General features: G+C 48.7%; 1 protein-coding gene across 1 annotated transcript in view; it reads left to right on the top strand.

Annotated features, from left to right (window-relative positions):
• The window catches only part of phf1 (PHD finger protein 1), a 44,129-nt gene that overhangs the window by 4,558 nt on the left and 14,143 nt on the right, over positions 1-25,428 (top strand). Inside the window, exons 2-8 of the mRNA XM_067974082.1 lie at positions 6,364-6,536; positions 8,847-9,044; positions 12,264-12,345; positions 12,869-12,964; positions 16,473-16,570; positions 18,051-18,199; positions 21,888-21,983. Of these exons, the coding sequence (XP_067830183.1) occupies positions 8,868-9,044; positions 12,264-12,345; positions 12,869-12,964; positions 16,473-16,570; positions 18,051-18,199; positions 21,888-21,983 (698 nt within the window). The 5' untranslated portion in view covers positions 6,364-6,536; positions 8,847-8,867. The remainder of the gene's footprint in view (positions 1-6,363; positions 6,537-8,846; positions 9,045-12,263; positions 12,346-12,868; positions 12,965-16,472; positions 16,571-18,050; positions 18,200-21,887; positions 21,984-25,428) is intronic.

Here is a 25,428-nt window from a genome sequence, read left to right as displayed (position 1 = left end):
CCATCTCCAATACTGCGTTCAGTTCTGGGCGCCGCACCTCAGGAAGGATATATTGGCCTTGGAGGGGGTGCAGTGCAGATTCACCAGAATGATACTGGGGCTGAACAGGCTAAATTACGAGGACAGGTTGCATAGACTTGGCTTGTATTCCCTCGACGTTAGAAGGTCGAAGGGTAATCGAATCAAGGTATTTAAAATGATTAAGAGATTTGAAAGAATAGATTTGGAGAAACTATTTCCTCTGGTGGGGGAGTCCAGAATAAGGGGAGGGGCGTAATCTTAAAATCAGGGCCAGGCCATTTCGGAGTGAAATTCAGGAAGCATGTTTTCTCACACTGGAAATCTGGAACTCTCGTCCCCCCGAAAAGGCTGTAGATGCTGGGGGTCAATTGAAATTTTCAAGACTGGGATCGATAGATTTTTGTAAGGTAAGGGTGCCAAGGGATATGGAGTTCGGGTATAGATCAGCCGTGATCTCATTGAATGGAGGGAGGGGCTGAATGGCCCCCTCCTGTTCCAATGTTACTGTGAGGCTGGGCCTGTTGCTTGGCTGTTGTTATGAATGGGCGGTGGGAAGACTCGAGATAATAATTAGCCTCCTTTGATCATCTTTGTTTTAAAGCGTAGTAAGGGGGGGGTGTGGGGAGGTGTTTGTGCATAAACAGTGGTGAAATGACAGGTTTCGCCCTTCGAACTGGTGGCGTACGTCTGGAGAGAGCTCTTTTGAGCCGTATCACACTGCATTGGCTTAGACGGACGTCCTTCATGCACTGAAATATTAAGAATGTGAGCAACTCTCCCCAGAGTCCAGCTCCCCCTACGTCGTCCCACTGACCGTTCCCGCAGATGCTTCCTATTTGGTCATTTGATTGGAATCGATCTTTCCCTTAGAGAAGGGCTCTCTCTTGTTGGGTGGGCCCACGCCAGGGTATCACTGCTGGAAGGGGGAGACGCCATTGTTGCTAAGGAGCGAATCTTGAGGCCCTCACTTGTTTAAAGGGACTCATCATCATCAACAACAACAACGTGCATTTATATAGCACCTTTAACATAGTAAAAACGTCCCAACAGGAGCGATTATCAAACAAAATTTGACACCGAGCCACATAAGGAGATATTAGGACAGGTGACCAAAATCTTGGTCAAAAGAGGTAGGTTTTGGGAAGCATCTTAAAGGAGGAGAGAGAGGCGGAGAGGTTTAGGGAGGGAATTCCAGAGCTTAGGGCCTAGACGGCTGAAGGCACGGCCGCCAATGGTGGAGCGATTAAAATCGGGGACTGCGCAAGAGGCCAGAATTGGAGGAGCGCAGAGATCTCGGAGGGTTGTCGGGCTGGAGGAGGTTACAGAGATAGGGAGGGGGCGAGGCCATGGAGGGATTTGAACACAAGAATTTTAAAATCGAGACGTTCCCGGACCGGGGGCCAAAGTAGGTCAGCGAGCACGTGGGTGACGGGTGAAGGGGACTTGGTACAAGTTAGGATACGGGGAGCAGAGTTTTGGACGACTCCCCTTTTTAAAGGGAGGGTGTCGGGATTTAATTAAAGGTGTGTGGGACTGTGGAAAAATTAAAACAGTTGGATCAACGGCTTTGAAAGGGACGTCAGCGCAGAGAGGAGCATCGAGACTGATCGCAGGTGTAAAGGAGACGGACTGTGAGGGAAGATGAGAGAAGCTGCAGTCTTGCATCTGTCAAGGAGGTTAAGGGACGAGCTACCGAGGTAAATAAAAGGTTAACCAGTATAGATGGGGGTGAACTCAGTGAGCCAGGCCTGTGAGACCAGAGGGCATTAATTTAAAGTCGTGAAAGGTGAATCCAAAACAGAAAAGAGAACTAATTTCTTCACCCAGACGTTTTGAATCATCTTCAAAGTGAGCCAAAGGCAGTTGATGTAGTTTAAGAGACGGTTGGGTCCTGAGCTGAGTGAGTCGGAATGCCATAGAAACCGGTTCAATGGGCCGAATGGCCTTTTCTCCTCTGCAACGTTTTCCTGATCCAAGATGGCAGGCGCGAGGCAGGACGATTTGAACCGCACAGTGCGCATCACCGCCACCAAAGGGTGGGAAACGGAACTGCACCCTCTGCTGCGGTGCAAATTAATCTCAGTTTAGGGTCAGGTAAAGCAATCGCGCTAATTGAGGGGGAAACGTGCGAGGTGGCGGAATTTATGTTTTTGGTTTCTTTTTACGCAGAGTTCCTGGCGAGAGTCTAGAACTAGAGGTCGTAGTCTCAAGATAAGGGGTCAGCCATTTAGGTCGGAGATGAGGAAAAATTTTCTTCACTCAGAGGGTCGTGAATCTTTGGAATTCTGTACCCCAGAGGGCTGTGGATGCTGAGTGTGTTCGAGACTGAGATGGATAGAATTTTTGGACACTGAGGAAATCAAGGGATATGGGAATCGGGCGGGAAAATGGAGTTGAGGTCGAAGACCAGCCATGACCTTGTTGAATGGCGGAGCAGGCCTGAATGGGCCTGATGGCCTACGCAGGAGCAGAAACCCTGTCTGATTTCCCTGTCCCACCCACTTTAGATCACGGGCCTAGTGCTTTGGCCTCAGGCCTGACTGCCTGAGATCAGAAATCGAGCCTGGGGCCTTCCTTCCCAGGTTAAGTTTGCGCATCGCGTGTGCCAACTGAGCCAGCGGGGCTGATCCTATAAATGTTTTTAAGTGCGAGATACTATCAGCAAGCTAATAAGCATCTGCTGCGACCCCTCTTTCTTTTCCCCTCTCGCCCCCTGGCCTCCATCATACGTGGTTAAGTTTTTCACGGCCAGCTCAGCAGTTAATGGGTTAAATTAGTTTCTGTCTGCACAGACTTGTCAAGAATTGCTCTCTGACCATGACTGTTCTCGTTTTATAACTGTGAGGGCTTTTGATATCTTGCTGCGTGAATCACCGGTTCCCAGCGGGTTTAAATGAGTTTCCCCTCTGGCTGATCGTAAATCTGGCTCTCAGTGTTTTTTTGGGGGATTTTTGGAAGAGCTCCCTCTCCATTTTCTGTTTTGATTCTGCAGCTTTTTGGGCTGTTTGTGAAGCGCTGAAGCTTTTTTGCATTACCCTCGAGCACAGTATGTCCTCCCTTACTGCATTTACAGTGCCCAGCAGGATGGACACAGACAGACAGACAGACACGTCAAATGGCAGAAAGCCAATATGTGCCTTCAACAATTGTGTTTGTTTTCTGGATAGCTTTTTGAGCAGCGTTCGCAGTAAAATGAACTTAACCTAGCTTTATATGTGTGTGCATGTGAAGCCTTAGGAGTAGGCCTCTTAGCCCCGAGACATTCTCGAGTGCTTCTGTAAGATTCTTTTTCTTCAGCCCGAGTCTGAAATTACCTCATGTTTTGGAGGTCAAAGCTGGGAATTGGCGAGGACAGGAGAGAGAGAGAGAGAGAGACAGAAAGAGCCTGTAATTCCTGGGAGAATCGAGGTTTCGGGATGGAGGGTTTTTGGACTGGTTTCAGCTGTAGTCAGTGCAGTTGTTCAGCCAAGAAGGCCCAGCTCCTTCGCAAAACAAGAAACAATCTGTTACAGTATCTCCTACTTCGGCAAATCCTGTCTGATTAAGTTCTTGACTGGAGAAGCCATCTTAACAATCTGACGTGTGTGTGTGTGTGTGTGTGTGTGTGTTGCAGTACTTGCCCTGTGGCGGCCAGGCCCTGACCTCACAGGTCTGCTATGGCCAGATGCGTGCTTGACCACATTTCCAGCTAAGGTGCTGACCGCCTTGTGCGGTTTCCCGTGGCTCAGTGGGGAGCAGTCTTGCCTCTGAGTCAGAAGGTCGTGGGTTCAATTCCCACTCCAGAGACTTGAGCACAATAATCTAGGCTAGCGTTCTGGTGCTGCACTGTCGGAGGTGCCGTCTTTCGGATGAGACGATAAACCCGAGGCCCCGCCTGACCTCTCGGGTGGATGTTAAAGATCCCACGGCACTATTTTGAAGAAAAGCAGGGGCCCCCGGTGTCCTGAGCCAATATTTATCCCTCAGTTGACCTAAACACAGATTACCAGGTCATTATCGCATTGCTGTTTGTGGGATCTTGCTGTGCGCAAATTGGCTGCCGTGTTTCCTACATTACCACAGTGACTACGCTTCAAAAAGTATTTAATCGGCTGTAAAGTGCTTTGGGGCGTCCTGAGGTCGTGAAAGGCGCTATATAAATGCAAGTCTTACAGTCTTGGATTGTGCTGGGATTTTCTTGCATCCACTAAGTCTCCTGGTGATACAAACTGTACTAGTAGGTCCTTCCTAATGGAGAGCTCTTTCAAAAAGCCAGCACAGGCACGATGGGCCGAACGGCCGCACTCCTGTGCTGTTCCATACTATGATACAGGGTGGCTCTTGCACGAAGAAATGGCTCCGGCAACCTTGACCAGACAGGCCTGGAGCTTGTGAGGCTGATTCTTCACATCTGGCCCTGGGGCAGACGTCCCCCATAGGGAGGGAGGGAGGGGAAGGCCACTCTCCCAGACACTCTACAGTTACAGAACAGCACAGATAAGATAGAAAGAAAACTTGCATTTATATTTTTGTTAGATAAGGGATATCCTTTAGGTGGAGCAAAGGCGGGTAGATGGAGTTGAGGTACAGATCAGCCGTGATCTAATTGAACAGCGGCCAGGCTCGAGGGGCTGAATGGCCTTCCTCCTGTTCCTGTACAGCGCCTTTCACGACCTCAGGACGTCCCAAAGCGCTTTGCAGCCAGTGAACTACTTTTGAAGTGTAGTCGCTGTTGTAATCTCGGAAACCAATTTGCGCACAGCAAGCTCCCACAAACAGCAATGTGATGATGATAATCTGTTTCAGGTGTTCGTTGAGGGATAAATTTTGGCCCAGGACACCTCCCCTGCTCCTCTTCGAAATAGTGGCCCCGTGATCTTATACGTCCACCCGAGAGGGCAGACGGGGCCCCTCGGGTTAACGTCACCTCCGACAGTGCAGCGCTCCCTCAGTACTGCACTGGGAGTGCCGGCCTGGATTTTGTGCTCAAGGTCTCTGGAGCGGGGACTTGAACTCACGACCTTCTGACTCAGAGGCGAGTGTGCTGCCCGCCGAGCCACGGCTGGCGCCTGGAGTAAGAAGGAGGTGTGGGGTTAATGCAATTGAAGAAGCACCAAAGGGTTTGTGTAAGAATCATAACTAGTTTGGAGTCAGCTATTAAGGCGTGAGGTTTGTAACCATAGAAAATGATCTTTCCAACACAAACTAAACCACGTTCCAGTGAGAATGGAGGGATGGTGCCATCTACTGGTGGTGTAGTAGTGTATGACACATCAAGATCACATGATGATAATCTCAGAATCCATAGGTTCAGAGCAAGTCATCTGACATTGTCCATTGAGATGTATAAATAAACTCACTTTCAGCAACTGTTTGGTATTCGGTGGACCTGGATTGCTTAGACTTAAAGGCAGACCACCTCACCCCAACTGGATGGATATTCTGCTGTAGTAAGTGTACAAAAGTATAACTTGCTTGTACTTTGTGTCGCTATTAATCAAACCTACAAGTTGATTTATCTCTGGCGTCCGAGCCTATAGCAATTGCATGGAATTACATTGAATTTACAGCACAGAAACAGGTCTATGCCGGTGTTTATGCTCCACACGAGCCTCCTCCCACTTTACTCTAACCCTATCTGAGTATCCCTCCTGTAATTATCTAGCTTCCCCTTAAATCCATCTGTGCTATTTGCCTCAACCGCTCCATGTGGTCTGAGTTCCACATTCTAGCCACTCTCTGGCTAAAGAAGTTTCTCCTGATGGCCCCTAATTTTGGACTCCCCCTCAATCTCCTCTACATCTGCCCTATCAAACCCTTTCATAATCTTAAAGGCCTCTATCAGGTCACCCCTCAGCCTTCTCTTTTCCAGAGAAAAGAGCCCAAGCCTGTCCAGCCTTTCCTGATCATTACAACGTTTCAGTTCTTGTGAATCTTTTGTTTTTGCACTTTCTCCTGTGGCTCGGTATCCTTTTTTTTGTAATATGGAGCCCAAGGGGGTGATTTTAACCTCCAAGAACAGGTGGGTTGGGGGCGGATGGGGGTTGAAAATAGTTGTTTTTTGGGGCGCGATCGCAAGCCGGCTTTGTTTCTGGGTTTAACTCGGGCGCGTAAAAGTCCAGGCTTCCCACTGGGAATGCAAAGTCCGAAAATTTTGCAGTTGCGACCCAAAAAACCCGACTATTTTCACCCACCCGTTCTTGGGGGTTAAAATCACCCCCCCCACCCCCCCAAAATTTGGATGAATCAGCTGGGCGGTTGATCGAACACGCACCATGGCATCTGCCAGGATCTATCGGACGTGTCTCACTTGTTTCACTTTGCTATCACCATTCGTTTACACAGCTTGTTTACTCTCCACAGCTCTGAGCATTGGGAGCTCATCGATTGTACCGCGTAATGTACTCCCCGCGTCAGGGTCAGCACCGTGTTCTGTTCGAAGAGCCAGTCACTCGGTGCCAACCTGAGGCCGTTACAGGACATCTTTGGACCTCAAGCTGACGCCCTCTCTTAACCCAGTGGACCCCCAGCAAAATGTAAGTGTCCTCTGCATACTGTTCCTGGGGGGTGGGGTTTATACCATTGAATGAAGGTCAAGTTCTGATGCAGCACAAAAGGAGGCCATTCGGCCCATCATGCCTGCGCTGGCTCTTTGAAAGAGCTGTCCAATTAGTCCCATTCCGCCCCCCCCCCCCCCATAGCCCTGCAGATTTGTTTCCTTTACAGTATTTACCCAATCCCCTTTCGAAAGTTACTATTGAATCTGCTTCCACCGCCCTCTCAGGCAGTGCGTTCCAGTTAATAACAACTCGCTGCGTTAAATAAATTTCTCCTCATCTCCCCTCTGATTCTCTTAAATCTGTTTTCCTCTGGTTAATGACCCTTCTACCACTGGAAACGGTTTCTCCCTATTTACTCTGTCAAAACCCCTCGTAATTGTGAGCATCTCTTATCAAATCTCCCCGTAACCTTCTCGGCTCTAAGGAGAACAACCCCAGCTTCTCCTGTCTCTCCGCACAACTGAAGTCCCTCATCCCTGGTACCATGCTGGTAATTCTCCTCTGCACCCTCTCTGAAGCCTTGACATCCTTCCTAAAATGTGGAGTCCACGTGAGAGGAGGGGATGTGGGAGTCCCTGGTTTAGTAGATACCATGGGTGCTACTCTTGGAGGCACAGAACAGCAAAATAAGGGTTAATTTGCCCCATTGTAGACAAGCTGTCCGGGGTCTCTCTCAATGGGACGAGGTGAATGAAAGGGTTAACTGCAGGGCCGGGACAGGTGAAGTGCTGCCTAACTGGATTGTGATGGGTGAAAGGGCCCGAAGAGTTTTTAATAGTCAGTAATTTTGTAGCTCTGCTAACGTCCCAGTAGTTACTAGTTATTTCAGGATAATCTTGCAGTAACGATGTCACAATCGGATGTCAAGATCTGAATAAACCCATTAATGTTGTGTATTATCTCAAACTTGAAGGCCAAGGATCAGTCGGGGGGAAATATACTGTGCAGAAGGGCACGCTGTTCTGAAGTTGGATGAAGGGACAGTGTAGAGGGAGCTTTACTCCGTATCCAACCTCTGCTGCACCTGCCCCATGAGTATTTGATGGGACAGTGCATAGCGGGCTTTACTCTGTATCTAGCCCATGCAGTACCTGCCCTACTAGTATTTGATAGGACAGTGTAGAGGGAGCTTTACTCTGTATCTAACCCGTGCTGTACCTGCCCTGGGAGTGTTTGATGGGACAGTGTAGAGGGAGCTTTACTCTGTATCTAACCCATGCCGTCCCTGCCCTGGGAGTGTTTGATGGGACAGTGTAGAGGGAGCTTTACTCTGTATCTAACCCATGCCGTACCTGTCCTGGGAGTGTTTCTTACTGACATTAGGCGCCTGATTTGAGAACACGTTCTATTTCCCATGTCTTCATTAGCATAAAAACTCACAAAATAAAGAAAGTAAAAAGAACAGTTAGTAACATGATGTAATTGGCGATGAAATGTCATTGTGTTCTCATGTATTTTGAGATCCATTAAGTTGTTTTACAATAGACCATGGTAAAAACTTATAAGTCTGGAAACCAAGTGTCTGCCCTCTGCTGTTGATCCTTGAACACCATAGCCCATCACCAGCCAGCAGACTGGGCAAGATTCCTGAACAAAGCCTGTTGTGCGTGTGCGCGTGTGTCTGCGTGTGCGTGTGTGTCTGCGTGTGCGTGTACACGTGCGTTTGTATTCAGAAGCACTGACGATAACACCTCACAGTGTTATGGTAGTTTGACTGTACAACTGGCTTTAACTAGCTCTCTCTGGTTGAGTATTCAGCCAATGCACGCAGATTGCATTCGTAAAAGCTAAATGGGATGCAACGATCCCAGAATATTCTTAAAACAACATTGCCGATATTTTCCACATTGCATTGTGCAACTGGATACGATGGGGATAATTTTAACCGAACTGACTGGGCGGGAAATGCACGGGATCGGGTCGAACGCCAAATAATTCTCTCCACTGACTTCAACGGATGGGGTGTAAAACCAGCGTTCCACCCGATCCCGTGGCTTTCCTGCCCGGCCGGTTCAGTTAAAATGACCCCCGATGAGTATGTGTGAGAAGATTTGTGTAAAATCTAATTACCCTTGTTGATTTCCAGTCAGGACCTTGAGTGGCGATGTGTCAAGCCACTCGAGGGCAAAGGATATTTCAACATCTCCCACTTGTGTTTAAATTGCTCTCCTTCCTCCACAGTGTTCCTCACACCTTCCTGTCACAATTGAGTTAGTTTTTTTTTGTCTTGTTTCCCCGTTTGTTACTTTTTTTGTTCTGACTCTCAATTCTTTCTGTTCCCTGCAGATAACTCACCTGCCCAAAGCGATGGAGGGCAGGCCCTCGGGGCGGAGTTCAAAGGTCAAAAGGAGCAGCCCCCGGGCGCCAGGCAGCAAGCCGAAAGCCCGAGCGACCCGAGCCGGTGCCAAGCCCAGGCTGTGGGAGGGTCAGGACGTGTTGGCCCGATGGACCGACGGCTTACTGTACCTGGGAAACGTGCGGAAGGTGAGGGGGTGTTTTGGCGGCAGGCGGGGTAACATGGGGTCACATCCCCCTTCCCCTTTGGGACCAGCTCAGAATGACGGGGATGACAGCCTCCTCTCCCCTCCCCGTCTCATCAGCAGAGATTCGCGAAGATAACACTATGGATGAAACGACAATCAGTTATAAGAAGAAAGTGGATCTGTTTTCATTCGGAAGAAAGCAAGAACTTGCATTTCTATAGCGCCTTTCACTACCACAGGACGTCCCAAAGTGCTTCACAGCCAATGAAGTGCTTTTCGAAGTGACTGTTGTGATGTAGAAAACGTGGCAATCAATTTGCGCACAGCAAGCTCCCACAAACAGCAATGAGATAATGACCAGGTTTTAGGTGTTGGCTGAGGGGTAAATATTGGGCCCAGGACACCAGGGAGAAACTCCCCTGCTCCTTTTCGAAATGGTGGCCGTGGGATCTTTTACGTCCACCCGAGAGGGGCAGACGGGGCCTCGGTTTAACGTCTCATCCGAAAGACGGCACCTCCGACAGTGCAGCACTCCCTCGGTACTGCACTGGGAGTGTCAGCCTGGATTTTGTGCTCAAGTCTCTGGAGTGGGGACTTGAACCCACGACCTTCTGACTCCGAGGCCAGAGTGCTACCCACTGAGCCATGGCTGACACTAGAACGGAGAAGGTTAAGAGGAGATCTAATAGAGGTGTTCAAGTTGTGAGATGTTGATGAAGTAAATCGGGGAAAACGTTCCATTCATTGGTATCCAGAGGTCAAGAGTTTAAGATCATCAAAAGAACAAAGGCAGGTTGGGAGAATTTTTTATTAATGCAGAGAGTTGTTAGGTCTCGGAATCTCCCGACCAGAAATTATGTTGGAAGCAGAATCCATATGTACACAAATCTTTGAAGGTGGCAGGGCAAGTTGAGAAGGCTATTTATATTAAAAAAAAGCATATGGGACCCTGGGCTTTATTAATAGTGGCATAGAGTACAAAAGCAAGGAAGTTATGCTAAACCTTTATAAAACATTGATTAGGCCTGAACTGGAGTGTTGTGTTCATTTCTGGACACCACACCTTAGGAAGGACGTCAAGGCCTTGGAGAGGGTCAGAGGAGATTTACCAGAATGGTACCAGGGATGAGGGACTTCGGTTGCATGGAGAGACTGGAGAAGCTGGGGTTGTTCTCCTTAGAAACAGAGAAGGTTATGAGGAGATTTGATAGAGGTGTTCAAAATCATGAGGGGTTTAGATAGAGTAAATAAGGAGAAACTCTTCCATGTGGCAGAAGGGTCGGTAACCAGAGGACACAGAGTTAAGGGGGGTGATTTTAAACCCCAAGAACGGGTGGGTTGGGGGCGGGTGGGAGTTGAAAATAGTTGTTTTTTTGGGGTCGCAATCGCAAAATTTTCGGACTTTGCATTTCCCAGCGGGAAGCCTGGACTTTTACGTGCCGACGTTAAACCCGGAAATAAAGCCGGGTTGCGGTCGCGCCCCAAAAAACAACAATTTTCAACTCCCACCCGCCCCCCAACCCACCCGTTCTTGGGGGTTAAAATCACCCCTAAGGTGATTGGCAAAAGAACCAGAGGAAATATTTTTTTACTCAGCGAGTTGTTATGATCTGGAATGCGCTGCCTGAAAGGGCGGTGGAAGCAGATTCAATAGTAATTTTCAAAAGGGAATTGGATAAATACTTGAAGGGAAAAATTGCAGGGCTACGGGGATAGAGCAGGGGAGCGGGACCAATTGGATAGCTCTTTCACAGAGCCAGCACAGGCACGATGGGCTGAATGTCTGCGTCCTGTGCTGTTAGATTCTGTGACATAGAGGAAATATGCAAATGATCTGAAGGGCAGTAGATGAAACATAATCGGGACCAGTGAAAGGCCTTCGACAGGCAGAAAAAAATCTGCTGCATGTCTAACTCCTGAATGATGTTAAAACAGTCACGGGTGAAGCTGAGAGATCTAAGGGTTTTAGCAAACTCTGCGTTTGACATAGGAAGTGGAGCAGGCCATTCAGCCCCTCGAGCCTGTTCCGCCATTCAATTCGATCACGGCTGACTTGTATCTTAACTCCATCTACCCGCCTGGGTTCTGTAACCCATAATACCCTTACCCAACAAAAATCGATCAATCTCAGTTTTGAAATTTTCAATTGACCCCCAGCCTCAACAGCTTTTTTTGCGGGGGATGGGGGGAGCAAGAGAGTTCCAGATTTCCACAAAGCCTTTGTACAAAGAAGTACTTCCCCTAAATGGCCCAGCTCTAATTTTAAGGTTATTCCCCCCCCCACCCCGGTCCTGGACTCTCGCCAAAAATGAACACTTCCAATCACTGCGCAGTGACGGTCAATAAGGGAAGTAGGGTGCTGAGCTGTATGGCCAAAGTACAGGTTAGAGGGAGTGGTACTCAAAGGTAGAGCGCCCTGGTCAGGCCCGCTTTAAGGACCATGTCCAGGGGTCAGCGAAGGGGAGAAACTCATCCCTGGAGATGGTGTGGTGGAGGCCCACCAGACTGATTTACCCCTCCCCCCGGCACAAAGCATCAGGTTAGGAGGACGGATTGGAGAAACGTGGGCTTGCCGGCCTTGGAAGGAGGGGCGACTGAGAGGCGGGCCTTGTGGAGGTATTCAGGGTAGTCGACGATGTGGAGCAGGTAGATCCAGAACATCACTCGAAACTGAATCACGAGAGCAAGACGAGGGGATTTGTAAAGTGGGGGAGCGGCAAATATCAGGAAGTTTTTCGCAGAAAGACGTGCATTTCTTTGGGGCCTTTCACAACCTCAGGACGTCCCAAAGCACTTTATAATCAATGGAGTACAAGTAGAATGGACCTCAAGTTGGAGGAGATGAAAAGTATTGGAATCATTCAAGAACTAATCGGGTGCCATGATGGGGGACAGGAGGGTTCTTGATGGAGGAAGGGATGGGCGAGATACTTTCCTCCATCATATCAATCTTCAACCTGTGGTCGGCTAAAAATGACGTTTTAGAAAGATCCCTGTTGCTTGTGTGCACCAATTGGGAACGTCGTCAGTGTGTCTTTGCAGCGATACCCTCTCGTACCTCCCTGAGCGCAGTTCGGGCGCTGTCACTGCCCAGTTGCGCTGCACGGCTTCACGTTGAGGCAGAGTGCGCAGTGCACCTGACCGGTAAAGTGTTTGCACTCAGAAGATTCCAATTCACCGCCTCGATCTTACTCTTCCCGTCTCTGCCCCCGACCTTTAGGTGGACCGGTGGAAACAGATCTGCCTCGTTCGCTTTGAGGACAACTCTGAGTTCTGGGTGTTGTGGAAGGACATCCATTGCCGTGAGTATCTGAGACCTCAGGGAGATGGTCGCCCTCCCCCCGCGACGCCCTTCCCACTTCACTGCCTGGTATACCCACCCCACCTCACTGTATCACACTCAGTTATAACACTGTCTACTATACAATCCCCCCCTCACTGTATCACTCTGTTATAACACTGTCCACTATATATCCCCCTTCCCTCACTGTATCACTCTCGATTATAACACTGTCTGTTACACACCCCCCCACCTCACTTTAACAAACCGTTAGACAGCAGAGACTCGATGTAACATTCACAACGATCTCTGCAACACCTCATGGACTTACTGTACGTGCCCGGTGAGTCCAGAGGCGGTCACTCTCTCTGCGGGGGTGGGTGTTGTGACTGATTTGATTGCTCTGAAAGTAACTGCAGCCTCCGGAGTGGGGACTGTTGCCCCCACCGGCCCCCCCCCCCCCCCCCCCCAGTTTGCCCACTGACCGCGTTCTCGTCCCCTCTGCCACCCCCGTGATTTGAAATCGCTCTCTTGTTTGCTTCCAGCCGCTCTCCCCGGGTCAGAGCAGATCTGCTGCCTCTGCAAAGATGACACATCCACCCTGGACAACCAGATCATGAACTGTGCCAAGTGCAAGCAAGGTAAAGGCAGCTGCCCAGCGCTCGTTCCCTGTAATCGTTTTTTGATGACTTGTTGATCTCCTATGGCATTGCTCATGGCTGTGCAGCTCTTAAAAATATTGCGTTGTCTCATCCACTCTCGTACTGTTTGTCTTGCACTCTCTTTCTTTTCCTTTTCAGACTTTAGCTGGTTGTCTTGCTTTCTCTATCTATTATTCTTAATTTCCTTCCCTTTTTTCCCCCAAGTGTCCTCTTCGCACTACCTGACCCCTTTTGTATGCCTCCCCTCTCCTTATGCCCATCACTTTGTCTCCATTTCTGTGTTCCTGTCTCACGCTCGCTCGCTCTCCTGCTGAGAGGGCGGACGGAGCCTCGGTTTAACGTCTCATCCGAAAGACGGCACCTCCGACAGTGCGGCACCCCCCTCAGTACTGGACTGAAGCGTCAGCTTAGATTATGCGCTCAAGTCTCCGGAGTGGGATTTGAACCCACGACCTCCTGACTCAGAGGCGAGAGTGCTACCCACTGAGCCACAGCTGACACAAAATACGTTTTCCAGAAACTAACTTGCTTCTGATGCTACATACACCTGATGGCATCCTTTTGGGTTCTGGGAGCAGCCATTTTGGAATCGGACAGGAAGCAATGGGAAGACCAAGTCATGTTCATTTGGCGTTTTTGTCATTTTACTGCTTGCTTTTAAGCGAGTGGGCAAGAACATGGAATATAAGGTGGAAAAATGTGAAGTTAGCCACTTTGGTAGGAAAAACAGAAATGCAGAGTATTTTTTAAATGGTGAGAGGTTGGGAAATGTTGATGTTCAAAGGGACCTGGGTGTCCTTGTACATGAGTCACTGAAAGCTAACATGCAGGTGCAGCAAGCAATTAGGAAGGCAAATACTATGTTGGCCTTTATTACAAGAGGATTTGAGTACAGGAGTAAAGATGTCTTACTGCAGTTATAGAGGGCCTTGGTGAGACCGCACCTGTAGTATTGTGTACAATTTTTGCCTCCTTACCTAAGAAAGGATATGCTTGCCATAGAGGGAGTGCAATGAAGGTTCACCAGACAGATTCCTGGGATGGTCATTTGAGGAGAGATTGAGTAGACTAGGCCTGTATTCTCTAGAGTTTGGAAGAATGAGAGGTGATCTCATTGAAACATACAAAATTCTTACAGGGCTCGACAGGGTAGATGCAGGGAGGATGTTTCCCCTGGCTGGGGCATCTAGAACCAGGGGTCACTGTCTCAGAATAAGGGGTCGGCCATTTAGGACTGAGATGAGGAGAAATTTCTTCACTCAGAGGGTGGTGAATCTTTGGAATTCTCTACCCCAGAGGGCTGTGGAGGCTCAGTCATTGAATACGTTCAAAACAGAGATCGATAAATTTCTAGATATTAAAGGCATCAAGGAATATGGGGATAGTGCAGGAAAATGGCGTTGAGGGAGAAGATCAGCCGTGATCTTGTTGAATGGCGGAGCAGGCTCGAGGGGCCGAATGGCCTACTCCTGCTCCTATTTCTCACGTTCTTATGCTTTCAACTTCAAAACATTTTTTCCTTTGGAAAATACAGGGAATTTAACACGAGCTCCTTGTTGGCGATATTAGTAGACCAGCACATAATAATTACGACATTCCTCTCTCTGCTAATTTAATGGAGACACTCAGCCATTTGTCTTAAATGAGTTAACACCTGCATTAAATCAGTGGACAGGAATGTTTGGTAAGAGAAATGTTACGTGTTTGCCTGCAGATATCGCCGATAGTCATATCTAGACGATCGAGGCTGGGTCACTTGTTTTTGGCTCAACTCTTAAAACCGAACAAGCCGAACTGATAAATGCAAGGGGGGCCGCCAAGGTTGAAAGAAAAAAAAGTAGGAGAAGAGACGAGGCAAATGGGAAAGTAACAGCGAGGAGACATCAAGTTTGACTTTGCAAAGCCTGAAGATTGTAGGAGGAGAGGGGAGTGCGAGGGAGGTCATGAGTTGCCGGGGTTTTGACGTCTTGCGGAAGAAAGCAAGTTTTTTTTATTTCAACGCAGTGACGCAGGGAGGAGGAGGAGGAAGAGAGTGGAAGGCGGCGTGTTATTTGTGACTTATGAGGGAAGCTCAGAGGAGCACTGGAAGTGAGAGAGGGGTCACCTATCAGGCAAGAAGCTGGTTCTCCTATTGTGCCCAGGAGTGCGAGAGAGCTGGCTGAAAAGCCTTCCCCTCCCCAGATATGGGAGCCGTATCGTCCGTACGGTTGTTTTTGGCCTGGTGTTCCATTTTCTTGTGCTTTTCAGGGTGAGGACGTTGGTGCAGGGAAACAGAACACTTCGGAGGCCAGAGCCCCGATTTTAACCTCACCCACCCGGCGGTTTCGGGTTGGATGCCCATTTTACACCCCGACTCAATTTTACACTCTATTGGGGCGGGTTAGGTTAAAATTGCACCCCAGGCCAGATGTTGCACAGCCAGATCCAAAGCTAAGCTTCCTCCACACTGCCTCAGTGGCATCGTCTTGCCGTAAAGAAGAAAGAAAGACTTGCATTTATATAGCACCTTTCACGACCTCAGGACGTCCCAAAGCGCTTTACAGCCAATCGAGTACTTTTTGAAGTGTAGTCACTGTTGTAATGTAGGGAAACTCGGCAGCCAATTTGCGCACAGCAAGATCCCACAAATAGCAATGTGACAATGACCAGATAATCTGTTTTAGTGATGTTGGTTGAGGGATAAATATTGGCCCAGGACATCGGGGAGAACTCCCCTGTTCTTCCTCGAGATAGCAGCCGTGGGATTTTTTACGTACACTTGAGAGGGCAGAAGGGGCCCTCGGTTTAACATCTCATGAAAGACAACACCTCTGACAGTGCAGCGCTCCCTTGGTACTAGTACCCGAGAGTGTTGGCCTGGATTATGTGCTCAAGCCTCTAGAGTCTGTAGATTGATTCCAGGGATGAGAGGATTGTCCTATGAGGAGAGATTGAGTAGAATGGGCCTATATTCTCTGGAGTTTAGAAGAATGTGAGGTGATCTCATTGAAACGTATAAAATTCTTAGAGGGCTTGACAGGGTAGATGCGGAGAGGCTGTTTCCCCTGGCCGGAGAGTCTAGAACTAGGGGTCATAGTCTCAGGATAAGGGGTGGGCGATTTAAGACTGAGATGAGGAGAAATTTCTTCACTCAGAGGGTTGTGAATCTTTGGAATTCTCTACCCCAGAGGGCTCTGGATACTGAGTCGTTGAGTATATTCAAGGCTGAGATGGATAGATTTTTGGACACTGAGGGAATCAAGGGATATGGGGATTAGGCAAGAAAGTGGAGTTGAGGTTGAAGATCAGCCATGATCTTATTGACTGGCGGAGCAGGCTCGAGGGGCCGAATGGCCGCCTCCTGCTTCTATTTCTTATGTTCTTACGACTTGAACCCACGACCTTCTGACTCTCGAGGTGAGGGTGCTGCCCACTGAGCCATGTTTGGCACCCAGAGCACTTCGATGTGATCACGTGACGTGAACCATTTTGTCTTCATCGTGTTTAGGGTACCATCGGGGATGCCATGCCCCCAAAATTGACGCTGACAGCGGAGTCCCGACCCCGTGGATTTGTCGCCAGTGTATCTTCGCGGTGGCCACCAAGGTAAGGCACCGCGTCTATCGATGGTTTCGGTGATCCCAGAGCGGGGGGGGGGGGGTGGCGGGGGCACAGAGTGCCGCCCACCTTTTAACGTGGGTAAAACTAGGCCAATTCCTTGCTATTTGATGCGTTTTTTTTTGCGTCACCCACTCTGGTGGTGAAAGCCCTTTCGCCCAGTCGGGCAGCAGGGCCTTTAGACCTGAAAGTACGCCCTGCGAACGGCCGACAGTTGGCCACCGTAGCCAGAGGTCTATACCAGCCTGTCTGGGCAAACCGGGATGCAAGGAGATGCAGCAATGATGGCGACCCCTTTTTTTGTGCCCTCTACTCCTGGCAGCGCCCCCTCGCACGGAGGTACAAGTTCCACAGGTACTTTGCACAAGAGGCCATCCTTCAAGTGTGAGCACGGTAAGTGCAGATTGGCTATTTAGCTGTGTGGGGCATCACAGCAGAGCCCAGAACTTTTCTTTGCCTGCAAATCCACATATCTTCACTTTCTAGCAAGGGATCATTACACAGGGATCAGGGCTAGGAGCCTCGTTTGATTTTATTTCATTTTTTCCACTCCCTATGTGCCCTGCCAATGTCCCTTGTTACTGACCGTCCTGGTTTCTATGCGTTACTTGTACACTTGGTGTCATTAATAATTGAGTCTCATGGGGAGCTTTGTCACTTGTACAGTTTAGTTAATATCACAATCCTGATACACCAGCAAGGCGCAGTGAAAATATACGAGAACAAAATATCACCACTTCCTGTTCCCAGGTTTGGGTTTGCTGTTTTTTAAATTTCAATGGGAGTGAATGGAAAGGACTTTGATGAATTGGAATTCTCACCAATGGAATAAATGAGAAGAGATTTTAGTCCATTGGGATTCTTGTTAATGGGAGTGAACAGGAAGAGGTCGGAGTCCATTGGGATTCTTTTAAATGGAAATGAATGTGAAGAGCCTATAGATCATTGATGGGAGTGAATGGGAAGGGGCTTTAGTCCATTGATGGGAGTGAATGGGAAGGGGCTTTAGTCCATTGATGGGAGTGAATGGGAAGGGGCTTTAGTCCATCGATGGGAGTGAATGGAAGGGGCTTTAGTCCATTGATGGGAGTGAATGGGAAGGGGCTTTAGTCCATCGATGGGAGTGAATGGGAAGGGGCTTTAGTCCATCGATGGGAGTGAATGGAAGGGGCTTTAGTCCATTGATGGGAGTGAATGGGAAGGGGCTTTAGTCCATTGATGGGAGTGAATGGATGGGGCTTTGGTCCATCACTGGAGTGAATGGATTGGGCTTGAATCCACTGGGATTTCTGTCTTTAGGGAATAGCTTGCATCTGCTGGGGTCTCGAGAGTGAGATTGAATTGGAAGGAAACGGAATAGCTATTGGGAATTCCATTCATGGAGGGCTGCTTGTGAATCTTTAGTAACCTGTGTGTATTTATATATAAACGTACGTGTGTGCGCATATGCGCTTAATGTTTCCGTCAGAGAGGAGGTGCCTTGAAGAAGGGGCCATATGCCAAAGCCATGCAGGCCATGAAGCAAGTGCTGCCCTATCAGCTCAAGTCACTAGAATGGGACTCACAGCATCTCACCAATCAGCAGCAATGTTACTGTTACTGCGGAGGCCCTGGAGAGTAAGCATTTCATCTTCCTCATCTGCCTCAAACTGTTATTGGAGAACTTTCAGCAATTGTAATTTATTTACATAGAATTACATAGAATGTACAGCACAGAAACAGGCCATTCGGCCCAACTGGTCCAGTCCGGTGTTTATGCTCCACACGAGCCTCCTCCCTCCCGACTTCATCTCACCCTATCAGCATATCCTTCTATTCCTTTCTCCCTCATGTGTTTATCTAGCTTCCCCATCTATGCTATTCGCCTCAACTGCTCTATGTGGTTGCGAGTTCCACATTCTAACCACTCTCTGGATAAAGAAGTTTCAACTGAATTCACTATTGGATTTATTAGTGACTATCTTATATTTATGGCCCCTGGTTCTGGTCTCCCCCGCAGTTAGAAACATCTCTATATCTACCCTATCAAACCCTTTCATAATCTTAAAGACCTCTATCAGGTCACCCCTCAGTCTTCTCTTTTCTAGAGAAAAAAGCCCCAGCCTGCTCAATCTTTCCCAATAGTTATAACCTCGCGTTCTGGTATCATCCTTGTAAACCTTTTTTGCACTTTCTCCAGTGCCTCTATATCCTTTTTGTAATATGGAGACCAGAAATGTGCACAGTACACCAAGTGTGGCCTAACCAAAGTTCTATACAAGTTTAACATAACTTCTCTGCTTTTCAATTCTATCCCTCTAGAAATGAACCCCAGTGCTTGGTTTGCTTTTATTTATGGCCTTATTAACTGCATCGCTATTTTTAGTGATTTGTGTATCTGTACCCCCTGATCCCTCTGCTCCTCTACCCCACTTAGACTCTTATTATCCACAGTATGTGGCCTCCTTATTCTTCCTACCACCTCACACTTATCTGTATTGAAATTCATTTGTCAATTCCGCGCTCATTCTGCAAGTTAATGTCTTCCTGTATTTTGTCGCGGTCCTCCTCGGTATTAAACATAAACCCCAATTTGGTGTTGTCAGTCCAAAGGCCTCTTTTTGATTACAAAGCCTAATTTCTCCTTTCATCTCTTCTCTCCTCCCCCTCTCCCTGAAGGGACTGAGTCTTGCTGTGGGTATAGTTCCACAAACGCTAATCACCTTCCATTACCTCACCCGATATTCCTCAGGCGTTAGTCCAGACTGCCAGGACGAGCGGGGCTATTTGACCAGAAGGGGCATCACAGCCAAGCCTAACCCCAATCGCACACAAGACCTACGCGCGCACACTTTCCAGTCAGGGGTTCACTGGATACGAAGGGTTTTTGACAGGGTAGATAGGGGAAAAGTGTTTCCACTGGCGGGGGGGTCGGTAACCAGAGGACACAGATTTAAAATAATTGGTAAAAGACCCAGAGGGGAAATGAGGAGACATTTTTTTTTCGGCAGCGAGTTGTTATGATTCTGGACTGCACTGCCTGAAGGGGAATTGGATAAATACTTGAAAAGGAATGGCTGGTGATGTCTCTTCCTCGGAGTGAGGTAAACAGGGGGTTTCTGGGGACGTGTTGGCCCCAGGACGACTTGCCCGGTGATGGCCGACTGCGGCTCAGTCAGTGGCTGGTACCTGTGCGACTCCGAGGCGCTGTTCACAACGGACCGGGCAGCCTGGCTCACTGACTGAGCTCGGAGGCGTTAGACCTGCCACTGGAGGGAAGGGGATTCTTCCCATTCACAAATTGGGGTGTGGCAGGGAGGGGTGGGCACAATGACATATGAAACAGACAGGCAGGAAAAGACCAACCGGTTTGTTCAAGCCCGCCCCTCAACTCGTGATACCTGGAGCAACCTGACGAGATATTTCCTTCCCCCACCCCTCTCTTTTCCGCACCCCCCCCCCCATAGAAAATTCCTCTCCGAACCCGCCCTCCCCCCTCCTCAGGCGATCGAAACCAGCCCAGGAGGTCATATGGACCGTGCGTAGTTTAACCATTAATCCACTTACCTTTTCTGCAAATGCTCTGTGCCCCAGCCAAGAACTGAGGTTTTGGTCCAGCTGCCTCTTGAGGGCAGTGCAGAGTCAGCACCCACCCCACCAGCCAGCAAACGTATTCCAGGGGTTCCCCATTGGTTTCCAGTGGAGCTGCATTCAGAGCCCCTCGCCACACTTCAGTGTAAAGCGGTTTTCAGTGTGCGTTTGACGGTATTTGTCAGTCCAATTCGGGGAGGCCGGTCCCAATCTGAGCGCGCGGCTCAGCAACGGCAAACCGCGGTGAGACCCGGCTGGAGTGTAAACCGCAGCCCGATGCGGAGGCTGCTTTTTGCAAAGGGCTCAGGTGGCCGATCGGATCGCCTGTAAACTTTACTGCCCGTCCTCCTAACTCGCACCAAGTCCCGTTCGCCCATCACCCCCACCCCCGGGCTCGCTGGACCTACGTCGGCTCCCGGTCCGGCAATGCCTCGATTTTGTTTTTGAAAATTCTCATCCTCTTCTTCAAATCCCCCCATGGCCTCGCCCCCTCCCAATCTCTGTAACCTCTTGCAGTCCTTCGACCCTCTGAGATCTCTGCGCTCCTCCGATTCTGGCCTCCCCGATTTTCATCGCTCCACCATTGGCGGCCGTGCCTTCAGCTGCCTAGGCCCTAAGCTCTGGAATTCTCTCCCTAAACCCCTCTCTCCTCCTTTTAAGACGCTCCTTAAAACCTAGCTCGTTGACCAAGCTTTTGGTCACCTGTCCTAATATCTCCTTAAGTGGCTCGGTGTCAAATTTTGTCTGATAATCGCTCCTCTGAAGTGCTTTGGACAATGTTAAAAGGTGCTATATAAATGCAAATTGTTGTTAATATCGGGTCATTTCACATTCGGAGAAAGCAGATGCTGCTGCTTGCTCTCACCCGTCTCAACGTGACAAGCTGCTGTCCTGGCAGCGGAGCTCTGTGCTTGCTTCAAGCACAGGCAGCTATCTCCTGGCGGGTGGAGTGCAAGGCACAGCCGGCAGTATAACTCTGATATTTCCGGCTGCACTGTGCACTCTTCCCGTTACCAGTCTCCGACAGGTGGCCGCTCGGGGAGTATTCATGTATAGTTTTCTCTCGTCCCTTTTTAAAGATTCAGTTCTTCCCTTTAAAGGTGGGAAGGGGTGCACACATGAACAGGAGGAGGCCATTCAGCCCCTCGAGCCTGTTACGTAGCAACAGGAGTAACCCATTCAGCCCCCCAAGCCTGTTCCGCCATTCAATTAGATCATGGCTGATCTGTATCTTAATCCCATCCACCCATCTTGGTTCCATATCCCCTAATACCCTTACTCAATCTGTCAATCTCAGTTTTGAATTTTTCAATTGACCCCCAGCCTCGACAGCTTTTTGGGGGAGAGAGTTCCAGATTTCCACTCCCCTTTGTGTGAAGAAGTGCTTCCTGACATCACCCCTGAACGGCCTAGCTCTAATTTTAAGGTTATGCCCCCTTGTTCTGGACTCCCCCGCCCCCCCCCCCCCCCCCCCACACCAGAGGAAATAGTTTCTCTCTATCTACCCCATCAAATCCTCGAATCATCTCAAGCACCTCAATTAGATCACCCCTTAATCTTCTACACTCGAGGGAACACAAGTCTGGTCTTTGCAACCTGTCCTCATAATTTAACCCTCTTAGCCCCGGTATCATTCTGTACTTGCTTGTTGTTGTGTACAGTGAATAACTGGAAAGTTGATCTGGAAGATTAATGGTCGTCTTTTTCTCCCCTTTTCCCTGGATCTCCTCACAAGGTGGAACCTGAAGATGCTGCAGTGTTGTCGGTGCCTGCACTGGTTCCATGAGGCCTGTACCCAGTGCCTGAACAAGCCGCTGCTGTACGGAGACAGGTGAGATCGGTGGGCCGAGTTACTGCGCCTGCCTTAGTTGAAAATGGCGATACCTGTAATGTTCAGCGCTGCGAAACCCCCCCTCCCACATGTCCTTTGTCCTTCCGTCTCTCTTGTCAGGTGAGGACATTTACAGAGTTTTGCCGACATACGATCACAAGATATGTTCAGGTGTAGAAAGAAAGGACATGCATTTATATAGCGCCTTTCAGAACCTCAGGACGTCCCAAAGCACTTTACAGCCAATGAAGTACTTTTCTGAAGTGTAGTCACTGTTGTAATGTAGGATACCTGGCAGCCAATTTGCGCACAGCAAGCTCCCGCAAATAGCAATTGATTATGAACAGATAATCAGTTTTAGTGATGTTGATTGAGGGATAATATTGGCCCAGGACACTGGGGGGATCTCCCCTGCTCTTTCTCGAATAGTGGCCATGAGATCTTTAAATCCACCTGTGAGGGCAGAAAGGGCATCGGTTTAATGTCTTATCTGAAAGATGGCATCCCTGGCAGTGCAGCACTCCCTCAGTACTGCACTGGGAATGTCCGCCTGGATTATGTGCTCAAGTCTCTGGAGTGGGACTTGAACCCACGACCTTCTGGCTCAGAGGCGAGAGAGCTTACCCACTGAACCATGACTGACACTGAAGCTGCTTGGCTCATTTGATCTCCTCCTCGAATACCAATCCTACCATCCTCTGTTGCACCTCAGTCTGGTGTGTTGCCCTCCACCATTTGTCTTCTGTTCCTGACCCCTGTCCTTTACAGCCCCGATCCTTTGTTCTCTTGTCCTGGTACGTCTGAAAGTATTGCTCCAGGTTTACTTTCTCTCTGCCGTTCAAGGATCTTGTACAGCTCTATATGAAGTTTCCTCTGAGACATCTCTTTTCGAGGCTGGGGAGTTCCAGCTTAGCTTGTTATCCTTGTGATTGGAAGAGAACAGGCTATTCAGCCCAAGATGCCTGCTCCTCCCACAGACCATGTACAGTCTACACTATCATGGACTCTACCCCACCTGTAGAACCTTCTGAGATACCTGCTCCTCCACAAACCATGTACAATCTCCTGAGATACCTGGTCCTCCCACAGACCATGTACAGTCTACCCTATCATGGACTCTACTCCACCTGTAGAACCCCCTGAGATACCTGGTCCTCCCACAGATCATGTACAATCTCCTGAGATACCTGCTCCTCCACAGACCAGGTACAGTCTACCCCATCATGGACTCTACCCCACCTGTAGAACCTCCTGAGATACCTGCTGCTCCACACACCAGGTACAGTCTACCCTATCATGGATTCTATCCCACCTGTATAACCTCCTGAGATACCTGCTCCTCCACAGACCAGGTACGGTCTACCCTATCATGGACTCTACCCCACCTGTAGACCTCCTGAGATACCTGCTCCTCCCTCAGATCATGTACAGTCTACCCTATCATGGGCTCTACCCCACCTGTAGAATCTCCTTAGTGAAAATTATTCCTAAATACTCCCAAAAGTTATCAAACAAAGCTCCAAATAATTTCCCCCATAGTCAACCCTGGCTTGATGTCCTCCGACAACAATACCTTTTCCTAGCCCAAGGGCTCAGGTACCATCCCTTATACTGGTGGCCTCCAATCACATTTCCAAACAGATATTGGTCCAGTTTTGTTCTGTTTTCCCACTAAGGGGAAATTATCGTCTTATCTCAAGTCCGAGCTGTCTTCAAATGGGACTGATGTTTGGAGTCTGTTTCCATGGGCCCCAGTCACCCTGTACCTTACCCAAGTGTCGGAGGGCCCGACTTTCGGATGAGACATTGAACTGCTGCTCCGTCTACCCTCTCATGCGGACATAAAAGATCCCACGGCATTACTTCGAAGAAGAACAGGGGAGTTGTCCCCGGTGACCTGGCCAATATTTATCCCTCAACCAACATCACTTAATGGGCAGATAAATTTTTTAAATCATATTGCTGTTTGTGGGATCTTGCTGTGCGCAAATTGGCTGCCGCGTTTCCTACATTACAACAGTGACTACACTACAGTAAATGAAGTACTTGTTAGAAAAGTACTTTGGGACGTCCTGAGATCGTGAAAGGGGCCAGATAAATGCAAGTGTTTTTTTGTTTTTCCCTCGTGTGAGCCTAGACAATGTCTGTTAGTAAGCTGATTGACCGGGGTGGACACACACACACACGCACACACACATACACACACATGTATGTATTACCATTATGACATTCCTTACACAGCAGGTGCCACACGAAACTGCTGGAAAATTCCTCTCCGAGTCCCCACGTCCTCCAAACTGAGATCAGCTAACTCCGTACCGACTGGGGATGGTGTACCTGGAGCCTTCCTTGTCTGTCAGACCAGTACCTGCTCATGAGCCAATGGGCAAGGGTTGCAGTAATAAATTGAGCCACTGTTGTCGGTTGGGGTTGCTATGGGCCACGCTCAGTTCCTGAAACGATTGATGAATATTCTCTGCCGACAGGGGCAAAAATAAATATGAACTTCAAACTGCCTGATTTTTTTTGTGTAATCGCAATAACCACCTGGAAGAAAGCAGCCATCTGTTTTTCCTTTACCCTGCTGAATAAACAGGGACTACAGACAATAAATACACTGCCCAGTGCTTTAATCATTACCCTGCTGAATAGACAGGAACACAAGCAACAAATATGTAGTGCTTTGATCCTTACCCTCTTTAATAAATGGGAACAAGAAGCAAAAAATACATTGCCCAGAGCTTTAATCCTTACCCTGCTGAATAAACGGGAGCACAAGCAACAAATACATTGCCCAGTGCTTTAATCCTTACGCTGCTGAATAAACTGGAACAGTGAGCAACAAATACACTGTCCAGTGCTTTAATCCTTACCGTGCTGAATAAACTGGAACAGTGAGCAACAAATACACTGTCCAGAGCTTTAATCCTTACCCTGCTGAATAAACTGGAACAGTGAGCAACAAATACACTGTCCAGTGCTTTAATCCTTACCCTGCTGAATAAACTGGAACAGTGAGCAACAAATACACTGTCCAGTGCTTTAATCCTTACCCTGCTGAATAAACTGGAACAGTGAGCAACAAATACACTGTCCAGTGCTTTAATCCTTACCCTGCTGAATAAACTGGAACAGTGAGCAACAAATACACTGCCCAGAGCTTTAATCCTTACCCTGCTGAATAAACGGGAACACAAGTAACAAATACACTGCCCAGAGCTTTAATCCTTACCCTGCTGAATAAACGGGAACACAAGCAACAAATACACTGCCCAGAGCTTTAATCCTGCTGATTAAACTCGATGTAGTAAAGATTAACTGGAAAATCCTGATGCTATAACACCCACAGTTGTTATGCACAAACTATACACAGTGGAAACCACTTCTCATGGTGATGGAAACTGTAGCTGGTTTGGAGCCAACATGTCTACATTTCAACTGTTAT

This window comes from Heptranchias perlo, chromosome 39 (assembly GCF_035084215.1).
Source record: "Heptranchias perlo isolate sHepPer1 chromosome 39, sHepPer1.hap1, whole genome shotgun sequence".
In the NCBI taxonomy this organism is placed as follows: Eukaryota; Metazoa; Chordata; class Chondrichthyes; order Hexanchiformes; family Hexanchidae; genus Heptranchias; species Heptranchias perlo.
Note: the sequence above shows the minus strand (reverse complement) of the source record. Positions and strands in the feature narration are given on the sequence as shown.